This window comes from Rosa chinensis, chromosome 5, assembly GCF_002994745.2.
Source record: "Rosa chinensis cultivar Old Blush chromosome 5, RchiOBHm-V2, whole genome shotgun sequence".
Lineage (NCBI taxonomy): Eukaryota > Viridiplantae > Streptophyta > Magnoliopsida > Rosales > Rosaceae > Rosa > Rosa chinensis.
This window is the reverse complement of record NC_037092.1, coordinates 14,644,062-14,656,688: the sequence shown is the minus strand read 5'-3', so window position 1 is coordinate 14,656,688 and position 12,627 is coordinate 14,644,062. Positions and strand designations below refer to the sequence as shown.

The 12,627-nt window shown below is 35.2% G+C and overlaps 1 protein-coding gene across 3 annotated transcripts; it reads right to left on the bottom strand.

Moving 5' to 3' along the window:
- Window positions 1-499: 499 nt before the first annotated feature.
- LOC112202406 (potassium transporter 11) lies at window positions 500-6,922 on the bottom strand. Of its 3 annotated transcripts, none has more exons than XM_024343412.2 (10): window positions 6,515-6,922; window positions 6,304-6,391; window positions 5,826-6,173; window positions 5,241-5,466; window positions 4,516-4,761; window positions 3,385-3,435; window positions 3,030-3,290; window positions 2,745-2,921; window positions 2,246-2,500; window positions 500-1,776 (listed from the first exon to the last, which is right to left on the bottom strand). In XM_024343412.2, exons 3-10 carry the CDS (start codon window positions 5,952-5,954, stop codon window positions 737-739), a joined length of 2,385 nt encoding a protein of 794 aa, XP_024199180.1. In that variant the 5' UTR covers window positions 5,955-6,173; window positions 6,304-6,391; window positions 6,515-6,922; the 3' UTR covers window positions 500-736. The 3 variants fall into 3 exon arrangements, with proteins under 3 accessions (XP_024199180.1, XP_024199179.1, XP_024199181.1); XM_024343411.2 differs by having other exon boundaries at window positions 6,586-6,922; XM_024343413.2 differs by lacking the exon at window positions 6,304-6,391 and having other exon boundaries at window positions 6,586-6,922.
- Between the last annotated feature and the right edge of the window lie 5,705 nt (window positions 6,923-12,627).

The following is a 12,627-nucleotide window of genomic DNA, read 5'->3' as shown; positions in this document are numbered from 1 at the left end:
AATAATCTTCTACAATGTGCTTGTTTTTGTTGGGAAGGTAAGGCAGTCATTAACACCGCTCTGTACTGAACTACTCAAATTCAGCCTCCATCAGCGAATTAGAAATCAAATATTGATGCACTACAGAAGTGCCAAGAGTGGTGTCAGTGACGTGATCCGTAATCATGAGGGAGCTTATGAGAAATCTGAGCTCTTTGCTCTTAAAACGGGATTGAGCTTGCTAGTCCCATTTTCAGTAGTGAATAAACAAGCATACGTACTCTTCATGCTCCGAAAGGGATTCTTATTTCGGAAATCAGGAGGCTTCTTGCACGAATTCATGTCACAAAAGTGTCCTATCAATCACATAACTGCAGTCAGGTTGCTCATACCATAGTAAAATTTATTGCTCTGGCAGATATTTCATTTTGTTAGCCAGAAGAATTTTTTTCACAAAATCCATCTGTAAGGTTCAGTTCTGTATTAATGTGAGCAGCTTGCAAGAAATAAATTGATTCAGTAAAAAAAAAAAAAATTGTTGACATATAGAATACCAGAATTTACATTCCGCCCGTCAAGGCTAGAGGTCAAAACATAGCCATCCAGGAGTACAAATCTCAACTTTCTGATTGTAATCCTAATATATGTGCTACTATCTTACAGATCCAACAAAATGGGGGAGGCATTTACAAGTTTGATACAGGTATGATCTCAGTTTTATTGATAATGATGGCACCAAAAAAATCATATAAAGAACTTACACGTAGAAAATTTGTCCAACATTCAAGAGACTCTCATGAGGGACATTGAAGATCACACTGTGCTCCCTGCATACTTTTCTAAGAAATGCATATATATAATCAACAGCAATCTTCTTGTAGAACCTGGAATCCCTCCTTGCTCTTACTACCGTATTACCAAGTATATGCACCACGCCGGCGTCTCTACAATTATTCATAAATTCTAGCTCATCCATCTCAGTCTGGTTGCTCATCTGAGAAGAGACAGTATTGCTTGCATTATTCACCGGAGATCTAACAGGCACAATGGCATCCACTGTTGACATGGTAAGGTCCCCCAACGACGGAGAAGTGTTTCCATTATTGTTTAATAGGATTTCCCTTGACTTCTCGGTTTGCTGGCCATATACACTGTACTCATCTGAGTCTGAACACCCTTCCATCATGGCTTCCAGTCGGACAAACATGAAAAGATTATCAAACAGCTTTTTCTCAAAGTCATCATCTTTTCTGTGGAGGTCTTTGTAACCATACCTTGCAACACACCGGAACATGTGGAAATTCTTGGGGCCAATCCGCTTTACAAGGAATCTTTCTTCTTCTGGGACAGTATATACAGGAAGATACTTCACACAAACAAAGATAACAACAGAATGGATAGCAGGCAGGTTGGTGATGAAGTGGGAAAAGATATGGGGCACCCCGCTTGCAAGCTCAGTATACACAAGTCCTACCCCAGGGACCCGAACCAGTCCTAAACTGGGGCCAAGTCCAAGAAGCCAGGCCATTGAAACCTTGCTGTGCATTTCAAACTCATAACGTTTCAATGAACCATAGTGCCATACATACATGATGAGAAGAAAGGCAGCTGCAATCACAAGAGGAACCCATCCCCCTTGATCAACCTTGAAGAGTACAGCAGAAAAGTAAGTGCACTCCACAACCAGTGACAAACCAGTGAATATCACAACAAGAATCCAATGGCAGCGCCACACCAATATCATGATTAGAGTCATAAGGAAAGTGGTTGCCAGCATGACCACTACAACCGCCGTCCCTGTTATAACATAAGATATTATGCCATTGAGTGCAAGAGTGGTGAGAGTAAGAGTCAAAATCAGTTGATTTCACAGAAGACATTAAAGTGATAAAGGAACCTACACAGTTTTCTCTATTGGCTATGAAGTTGCTCATCACTTATGTGAAAGACTAGCTGGATGTTCATTCCCCAGAAACCAATCAATAAACTCCCAAACAAATAGTGAGCATTACATAAATAGTTTGAGAAAGGTAAACTAACAAAAACAGAACAATTTATAATGGTCTCCTCTAAAAGTTGACCACCCCTGCCATTTCTTCCACCTCCTAATTTCTCTCTTATTTGATTCTTGATTATCTATAAAAAATTTCACATATTTTTGTTCTTTTAACTTCACAAAAGCATTGAATTTGCTTAAGCCTATTAGCACAAAGTAGGAAACATGACTTGCTTAAGTTTCATAAAATTTAGGAGATAATGAACTTACCATAAGCATTTCCAATTTGGCTTTGATTTTTGAATCCAGCAGTCACAGCAATGCAAAGAATCATAAGGATCCAATTAATATCTGGAATATATATTTGGCCAAGGAACTTCTTTGATGTATGTACAACTTTGACCCTAGGAAAACAGCCAAGTGCAAGAGCCTGCTTAATTATTGAAAAAGTTGCAGATATAGTTGCTTGACTTGCAACTATGGCAGCTAGAGTCGCAACAACGAAGACTGGCCAATATATCCTATCTGCAATATAAGAAGCTTTTAGCATCTTGAAAGGAAAATATGGTATTTTGCTATTACATAATGTTAGTCATTTGCCCTATTTTTCTTGGCTTATGAGTACAGAATCAATAGAAAATGAAACAGTGAAAAAACTTTAGAGAACCCAAATTGTAACTAGGCACTCATGTAGATGAATGATTTCTTGATTTTCATATAATATATTCTTCATTATATGACATAAGCATCCTTTTATATTAGAACATACCTGGAATAGAACGATAAAATGCTTGAGTCACAGTTTCATTGTTATCATGATGTACTACAAGAAAGGCAGCTTGACCAGAATAGGCTAAAAGAAGGCAAGGAAACACGACTGTGGTAAAAGCAATCTGTACAGCTGAAACTGGAAAATGGGCAAGGTCGGCAAAGAGTGCTTCTGTCCCTGTAGTATTTCATCATTTGTCACCAGAATCCAAAATAGAAGATATTCTATGATTTTAATGAAACTTGAAGAGGGCAGGAAAGAAAAATTAGGATACAGAAATTTTACCTGTTATACTAAGCATAATACCTCCAAGGGAAGTCCAACCATCTCTCCCATTCCTTTTAAAATACCGATATATATACACAGGTGAAAAAGCTCTCAAAACACTACTGTCATATTTCCAGATGTTGAATACGCCAATACCTCCGATCAAGAGAAACCAAAGCAGCACAATGGGAGCAAAGAGCCAACCAACTTTATCTGTCCCATAATGCTGCATGCTGAACAAACCCACTAATATCACAACGGCTACAAGTATGACATAATCTGTACCAGAACATATAAAGTGTCAGTAAAAGACATAGTCAAGTAGTAGTGAATGACAGCTACAGAATGTTTAGTTCAAGTAACCCGATGGTACCATTATTCATCTTAGGGCTGTTTACTTTGATCCCCCCAGCAGCTGATAGAACTGCAAGAGAAAGCATAGTTAATCATCTACAATGAAATTGAGAAAACTAAAACAACTTATGAAATATTGATGAGTGTCACTTTTGTAAAGTTGGGTAGTAAAAGATAATTCATGTTAAGAATCCATGTTAGGGACTTAGGGTTGGGTTGATACAAGTTGAGAAAATCCAAGAGAGGTTGATCTCCCAACATGCATATAATAAAAGATATGAACAGAGAATCCATTGGAATCTCACTTTGCTGTCCACAAAAGAAAATGAATGATCAGGAGTTAGACATGAACCACATGGTCAATGAGCTCTAGCAACTAGATTATGAGGCAAGAAGCAAAGTAAGAAGGGAAGTCCAAAACAATTGGCAAGCTCAAGACTGTCCTGAAAGCAAGAGTTGGGGCACAGTTGCTTCATTGGGCACTATTTGACAGAACTGTACTCCTTTCCTTGGAGGAAGACTCAGTATTCTAAAACCCCCACTAAAGTGATTCCTTTGTTCAGATAGAAACTTTTGAAAAGAGTTTAGGTTGGGAGGAATTAGGAACCATTAGTTTTGTATGTGTATGCATGTAGAAAAGCAGTAAACTAATATCTCTTGTCACATTGGTTACATCTGGTGTGACATTGCCGTGTGGGATATGAGTAGTAAGCCTTTTCCCTATTGTATTAGGAGATCACAAGAGCTTACTTAGGCACTTGCTTCTTGGCATGGCCCCTTTGTTGGTAAGAGCAATCATGGAGTTTGGATAACTCCTTCTCTGCGTGGAAGAAATCCTAGATCATTTAAAGTTATGCACTTAATTTTGAGACTGTTAATCGTGTCAATAATTACACTCACCCCCATATCCCATGATCGTTTTCTAAATTTTCTTCATTTCGTTAAATTTTTTCCCGTGTATACTTCTTGTGTACCTGGGTTGTGCCACATTAAGCCTTTTGATTAAAACTAATAAATGCGTATCAGAGAAAAACAGGCGACAAGCAGATAGATCATCTGGTGTGACATTGCCTTTTCCTTATTGTTATTAGGAGATCACAAGAGCTTACACAGATTATGATCTATGCTTTCAGTGGGAAAGATTATGTACCTGATATAGCTGGTGTAAGAATCCCATCTCCAATAACCATACAAGTGCCAACAAGGACCAGAAGAAGAAGTGCATTCTTCCTTGATGCATGTCCCTCCAACCACTTCTTGGTTTTTGCAGCATACGATTGTTCATGAAAAGTAGAACGACTATATGTTGTTAGCTCTTCATCGGTCCGGTGCTGATTGGGAATAGTTTTTACTTTTGCATGCCGACAGAGCAATGAATAAAGAGCAAATGTTCCACCTGCACCACAGAAACCACAAGCTCTGTAAAACTTATGGTACCTCATGAGCAACAAAAGGTACCATGAAACTCTTGGAGGCATGCAGTTTGAAAATTTTGGTTTCACAATGGACACACAGTATGTTTAATCAACTTCAGGAAACACACAAAAATTGGAAATTTGGTAAACACATCAGGGATGGTCTATTTGAAATCAAGAAGTATAAAAGCAATGCATAGCCAAATTTTGAGTTCCCATGACTGATATTAATAAATAAAATTTACATTATAACCCAATTTGTTAACCATGTGTACTGCTTTTATCACTACAGGTAGACATAAATGTGAATCATCCAATCAAACGATGATCTTTCTGTGCTGAAGCAAATCTACATACAGAATTTGGTAAAATGTAACCATGAACATGTCCATCTATTGTATGATCCCACATAATTACTTGACATTTAATGAAGCAAGTCTACATACACAATTTGGTTTACCTTGCCCGCTGTCATTCGCCCGACAGACAACAAATACGTACTTGATGAGTGGGATAAGAGTAAGAGAGTATATAATCAATGAAAGAGCTCCAACCACATCCTCAGGATCTGCAATTCCATGAGGAAATGTATTGTAGAAAACATACAAGGGGGAAGTGCCTAAATCTCCAAAAACCACTCCAAGACTTTGGAATGCAAACCGTAGAAGCAATAGCGAGGAGAATTTCTGGAGAATTGAAAATTGCATCAGCAAAGGAAATCAAGAAAATATCAAGCAAGTTCTTAACCATATAGCCTACCACTATTACAGTCACTAGTATTACACTTAAATTGTGTCCAACTAAAACCAAGAAATTCCCATATTCGCTTCCAACAACCTAAGATGTGCACACCACTTTTCACCAGGTTTAAGTCATTGTATACAAGTCAAAAGCCTTTGCAAATGGGATTACATATCAGACTGAAGGTTTATGTTGATTGATCAAGGAGGAAATGTTGTTTTAAGTTAAATGAATTATATCTGTACTCCTGTAGACTGACATAAGTATAGACATACAAAGTCACAGACAGAGAGAGAGAGAGTACTTTTTCCCTGTACATAGTTCTAAGCCTGCCAGCCTCCTCATCCATGGGTTGGTCAAGCTTCTGATCCAAAACCCACATACTACCTTTGTTGGTATCACTGTCTTCACCAATCTCCCCTCCTAAATCCATTGGACTATTTCAAATGATTCTTCACTATGCAGATTTCCACAAAGCTATTCCTCTGATATCTCCTCCCACTCCTCAAATTGACATCCAGTAATATGAACACGTTTATAAGAACCAATACGAAATCACTTCAGAAATGACTGAATCCCAGATCCTCAGATTTTGATCTTCACTTGAAAACCATTCCCAGCTGAACTATGAATTCAAACCCCTCAACACAACCTGAAAATCAAAGAAGAACAGAACAAATACGGGTGATTAGGCTCATATGTCCAAGTCAAGATCATCTTTTTAAAACAACAAAAGACAATTCAAAACAGTATCCAGAAATTGACATCAGTTGTAGGTGTACCCTTGCTGAGCTCAATAAATTGACACCCACCAAAAGCTGAAAGAACCAAAACCAAAGCTTCAACCTTGGTGACTCCCACCAAGACAAGCTGAAAATCAATCAAAGCTAAAAGATTCAAACTTCAACCAAGCCAACAAACCCATATTCAGAAATTTAACTAAAACACACCATCTTCAAAAAAAGAAGAAACAAATCCCATTAAAACACAGACCCAATTGAGTAGAGAACAGCACAAGAACACCTCACACAGATAATAAGTGTTGAGAGTTGGAAGACAAAGACCTCATAATTATTGCTTTCCCACTGCAATTCCCAAGTGGGGTCAACTCGGACTTAGCCACAGATTCAATAAGCACCTCATGTACTTCTTCAGCAAACCCAAGTGGGGGAGGCTTGAAACAGAATCTTTGAGACTTCTTATTCTTCTCTGCAGGTTTCAGAGACGGTTTTTGGCTGTTTATAACAGTCAGAGGACCCAAAAGTTTGAGTTAAATAACAGAAAAAGAAACACTGCCTTTTATCAGTTGCTTTAAGGACAAACTGTTCAGACCAAAAAAAAATGGACAAACTGTTTACGCAAGAGAGAGAGAGAGAATTGGAGAAGGAGAAGAAGAACTTGTTCTGGTTTTCACTTTGTTTGGTCACTTCTTTCATATAAATACTTGATGAATAAGGTGAATCTGAAGCTGACGAAGTTGATTGGCATTAATCATTTGTCCTTTTATAGAAGGAAAATACCAAACAGAAGTAAATTAACGGTTATGAGTAGTAGTAAGAACTAGGAATAATTACTGGTGAAAGGTCTTGTCAGTAAAATTCGATTCCATAAAGTTTTTAATGTTCAAGTAGTGGGCCAATAATGGTCCCACAGAACTGATTGGGTGTGTCGAATTTGGTGGAAGATCCACTACGGTATGTAACATGTGCCCTACTTTTTTCCATCCAGCAGAAAATGGGATCGTGATCGAGAACAAGACGAAGAAAGAAGCTGCATTTAGGCAAACATGCATCTTGCACTTGCATAAGAATAAGGTTCTGTGTTTATCCTGTTCTCCTTGGTGAGGGACATCATTTTTAGTTTTGATCAAATTGAGGAATGGAGCATGGAAAATAAAGCTACTTTGTTGGAGCAATTTGAATAGATCATTTTCATGTACCAAGTTTTGGCCGCTGGTATAGTGACTAAAACAACAACAAAAAACCCTAGCAATCTCGTTGTTTTCAGTCCCGGCATTATTGTCGTCGAGCACACTACTCAATGATATTCGACCATAAACATCGCGCATCTAGTTAATTTCTTTTACCACTGATTGTCTCCGCATATATTGTATTTGTGGTTGTACCTAGTCAGGTCGGAACACAACTCACCAAACTAGTTATTTAAAAATAAAATATAAAAAAATGGGTTATTATCACAAATGGTACATAAACTTATCATCTATCTTATCGATGGTATCTGAACTTCAATTTTGATCACAAACAGTACCTGAACTTTTCGATTTCATTTCAAATTGTACTTATCACTAACTTCCGTTAAAAACTAACATGTACAATACACATGACCTATATTCAAGAGTAGTTTAACGAAAATACCCATTTAAATAATTTTGTTTACTAGATATTTTGATCAATTAATATGTTAATAAAAATAGAAGTTCAATTAAAAATAGAATTAAAAATGTATCTCTACCCTCTTATGAAAATAAAATTTAAAAGCAAGATCTCAACAAAAATTAATTTGTTTTATAGATACAGACAAAACATTTCAAATAAAACTATAAAATATTTTTTTTTTTGGACAAACTATAAAACATTTAAAACCAAAACCTTATCAAAACTTTCGTAATTCTTTTTTTTTCCTGTCATTCATATTTTTAATTGAAGTTGAAAGTTTTTCCTTTTGATAGTCTCATTTTTTATAGCCACAATATAAGTGAAAATAAGTGATATTACAAAAAAGAAGAAGGTAATTTTACAAATTTATCATTGAAAATTGAGTCACATGTTTGGCACATGTTAGTTTTTAACGAAACATTAACGGAAGTTAGTGATAGGTACCATTTGAAATAAAATCGAAAAGTTCATGTACTGGTTGTGATCAAAATTAAAATTCAGGTACCATTGATAAGATAGATAATAAGTTCATGTACCATTAATTTGTGATAATTACCCTAAAAAAATATACAAAAAACTCACCAAACTAGGAGTTCTTCACTAGCTTGTTGCATAGATGAGATTGTTGTAAATTTTTGTTGCTTCAAGTGATTTTAATTGTTATAATCTCCAAAGTCCAAACTTGATTGAAACTATGAATCTGGACACTATTTTGATGTTGTCACATCTCTGTCAATTTAAGAGGAATTTCTTTAACATGGGAAATTATTTTACATGAACCATCAAGTTTCACTTAATAAAAACAATAACGAGTTCTCCCCGTTGTATCTTCCTATGACTATTAATAATAATCTCAGGCGTGGAGATGAGCCTCCTAACTAGACTAGATTTCAGACCCCATTTCAAAAAAAGAAACATTAACGAGTTCTCTATGCATATGCCAAATTTGGTCACTGTGTATAGACCTTGGTCCAAAATCATCTCGTTGAATTAATGAGTACACTATAGTGAGTAGTTTGTCAGTTTGGAAGAACCAAAATGTGCCATTAATGAATATCAAGTTTACTATAACAATACAGTTATACAGGCACGTCGGTCCACCCACCAATTGGCATGGTCTTCAATTAGTTAAGAACTTCTCTCAAAAAAAAAAAAAAAATTAGTTAAGAACTTAAGATCAAGTTTGCTTGCAGTATATAACCTACATCTTTTCTGCATAAAAAATTAAAAATAGATATGTTCTTACGTAAGTACATATGAATAGACAGAGAGGAATAAAGATTTTGTTTCCCTTATTCGATCAGTTTATGTGTATGCACATCTTACATGATAGTGGCCTAGTGGGGTGCCTCTTCTAATTATAAATCAAGGTCGAGATTAAACTTATTGACTATTTGGACGATCCTATAAATTTACTTCTTCAGTTTATGATTCTTTTGATTGGCTATTTTTGTTAATGATAAAACTTATCATTTGAGTATGTAGTTCGATTATGTAAGTACTTCCCTATTCATGTACTTTGGAACAGCAACGTGCATGTCTCAGATAGACTATTAGCGAAGTCACCGAAAAAAGTGCGCTGCCCTTTTCATGCATTCATGAATTCCTACTTTTTGCCCTTTTGTTAATGATGTGACAAATACAAGAAATTCATTAAATCTGTGACCAATACATGAAGTTCATTAAATTCATTGAAGAGAAGTGTATCCTGAAATTCATTTTGATGAACCCTCGGTTTAAAATATTTCGTACATCTCTGTTGCAATATTAAAGAAAAATAATAGGCTCCAGTAAACTTTTATGAAAATTTATTCACGTGATATATAATTCACCGGATATAAGTATGAAGAGTCCAAAATTAGGGCTGTAAGTAAGCTCGATACAGCTTGTGTTCGACTCGTATTCGGCTCGATTTTAGCTCGTTCGGCTCGTGTTCGTAAGATAAATGAGCCGAGCTTGAGCTCAATATTAAGCTCGGCCAAAAAATGAGCCGAGCTTGAGCAAGGATATATTCGGCTCGTCTAGCTCGTGAGTAGCTTGTATTTTCCATGAGTAGCTCGAGCTTGTTAAAACTCGGCTCATTTGTTAAAGCTCGACTAATGAAATTTATACTATAAAAATATAATTATTCTAATCTCAATTCTTCAATTCTTTTTATTACATTCCTTTTCAATTGGAAGAGAATCTGAGTTGGCCCCATTCTTATTTAATTAGTTTAAGTGCAATTTTGAGTTGGATTCATCATTTTGAGTTTATTCTAGACAATAAAAGGGATTTGTATGATGGTCAGACATCAAATCTGGATTATTAATTTAAATTTTTTTCTATCTTTTTTATTTTTTAAATTTAAAGTCAAATGAGCCAAGCTGAGCCTATTCAAGCTCGAGCTCGTCCAATAAATCAAGCCGAGCCGAGCCTAGCTCGGGCCTAAGAAAAATATTCAAGCCGAGCCGAGCTTGAGCATGGAAAAAAAAATTCAAGCTTTAGCCCGGCTCGAGCTCGATAAAAAACAAATGAGCCGAACATGATCACCTTGGTATTCACTCCGGCTCGGCTCATTTACACCCCTATCCAAAATAACAGTCCATAACTTAATATGAAAGTTAGGAAACAAAAACATGTTACTACTAAGTACTAACTAGGTATTTTACAAAAAAAAATACATACTGATAATCATAAATTGAGAAGAAGTGAGAAAATGTCTTTACTTCTTCTTTAAAACCTAGTCTAAAAGCTGGTCAGTTGAACTAACACAAACATTGCTGGCGTCGATAAAACCTTGTTAAAAAAAACTCAGCAGGACAAAATTTTGAACCAATGACTTAAATATCCTCAAAAAATCTGTTTTTTACAAGTGCCGATATTAATTTTTACATCTTTTTCTGATATTTTACATTTAGTATATTATTTTTGATTGATTATATAATTATTAATTATTTTCATCCAAAATTTCATTATAATTTCTATCGGTATCAGATATTTTCATCAAATTTTTTTTTTTTTCAAGACTATCGATATTTTAATCATTTTCTGATTCGAGAAAAGAGTACCAACTACTTCTCACTAAAACAAAATTCGTAAGTATAATGCACAGGCTGCAAACAGCAAGAACAATCCCGAAACCTAAACAGTCATCTCTTAATTCGGCAATCCATAGTGTAATTCACAAGCCGCATTCCAATTTGAAATAATGAAATCACCACAACGTTGGTGAAATATTAAAGTAGAAATAAAAAGTTAAAAACTAACCACAAAGCACAATCTTATTGGATCCACGATTTATTCCTTAGATACTTTATGTCAAATGCGACGAAATGTATTGTTTTATGCCAAATAAAATACTTTAGATTGTACGGACCTGGAAATTCCATGTGGTTCACTTAACTTGCATCTGGCTATCTATCACGAATGTGAGAGGTGAGAACTGGAAAGAAGATAAGGACTAGAATGACTAGTTGGACAAGCACATGAGAAGCACAGAAAATAATTATGATGGTATGTCCCCATATCTGTGGCGGAAGAAAGAGTCTCTGCCTCATGCTAGACATTATATTATCTAGTCTTTCAATGCCCATACTTCTCATTTCTAGAATCCAAGAAGTTTAGATTTGCTCTATTCAAGCACTGTATTGTTCATAGAGATAAATAATGTGATTATAATCGAATCATCTATTAATTTGATGCAATAAAATGATGTACATAGAAATAAGAAATTATACACTAGCTATATGATTACGATCTATTCAATTTGGACTTGTATGCATGTAAATTGAAAATAATTCGCTTGAAGCATAGTCATATGTAAACATTGTAGTCAAATTCAGAATCTCGTACTTATGAATGAGACGTTTAAACTATTTCGAACTAATAATTTGCTTAAACATAAATAAAAACTTTTAAATTATAAATGAATTTACGGATATAAATAATTCCACGTACACTAAATGTTAATACATCTAAGTTTGTTGATATAAAATCACAACAGAATTTGAAAGTTACATATCCCTAGAAACACCTATTATCATTTTATAAACTCCTTATACTTGGACTGTATTAAAATAGTTGTCATTCTAAACATTAGGTAAGACTTTGGACATAGACATGTATATTAATTGTATTACGTTCAGTTAATATAGGTTGCAGTCACGGTTAGGAAAATCTCACACGACACTATCCAAATATATGTCTAATCCTAATCTAAAACAGAATTATGTTTTCCATATTTGATAGTAAAACTCGATAAGGACGTTGTTCATTTATTTGTGTGCATGCATCACCAATTATATTAACAAAATTAATTAGTTGAAGTAATGAACGACGTCGAAACTTAGGTAACAATATGCCAATTAACTGTAACATGCAACCCTAATTCTCTTCTTTAGTACTTAACTGTCAAGTTTCAACTTAGTCCGGCCATCTCTCATATCCGATCTCAATTAACTTTGAAAAATCTAAATCCCAACCTCCTTTTGTGCTTTAGCACATCCCATGCAATATGAGAAATTTGAAGTCTCGGCGGCTCGGCGCCTCATCAAGATGTTAATATTAGGTATATATTTTCATTGATTACTATTTTTTTTGAATTATATGTTCTAGCTTCTACATGTTATCATGGTTGGTTATTCAGGTTCAATAATGCATATATGCTTCATGTCATCTAATAGATGTTATTTATGTAAGTATTTGCTTAACGTATCATGAATGTAAAAT

Excerpts from the sequence above, each read along its gene's own strand:
- LOC112202406 (XM_024343412.2), bottom strand. The coding sequence starts at position 5,954 with ATGGATTTAGGAGGGGAGATTGGTGAAGACAGTGATACCAACAAAGGT. Across the intron at positions 4,762-5,240 it reads GGCGAATGACAGCGGGCAAG|GTGGAACATTTGCTCTTTAT; the intron begins GTAAACCAAATT and ends TCTGTGGTGCAG. Across the intron at positions 2,922-3,029 it reads TATTATGCTTAGTATAACAG|GGACAGAAGCACTCTTTGCC; the intron begins GTAAAATTTCTG and ends GAAATACTACAG.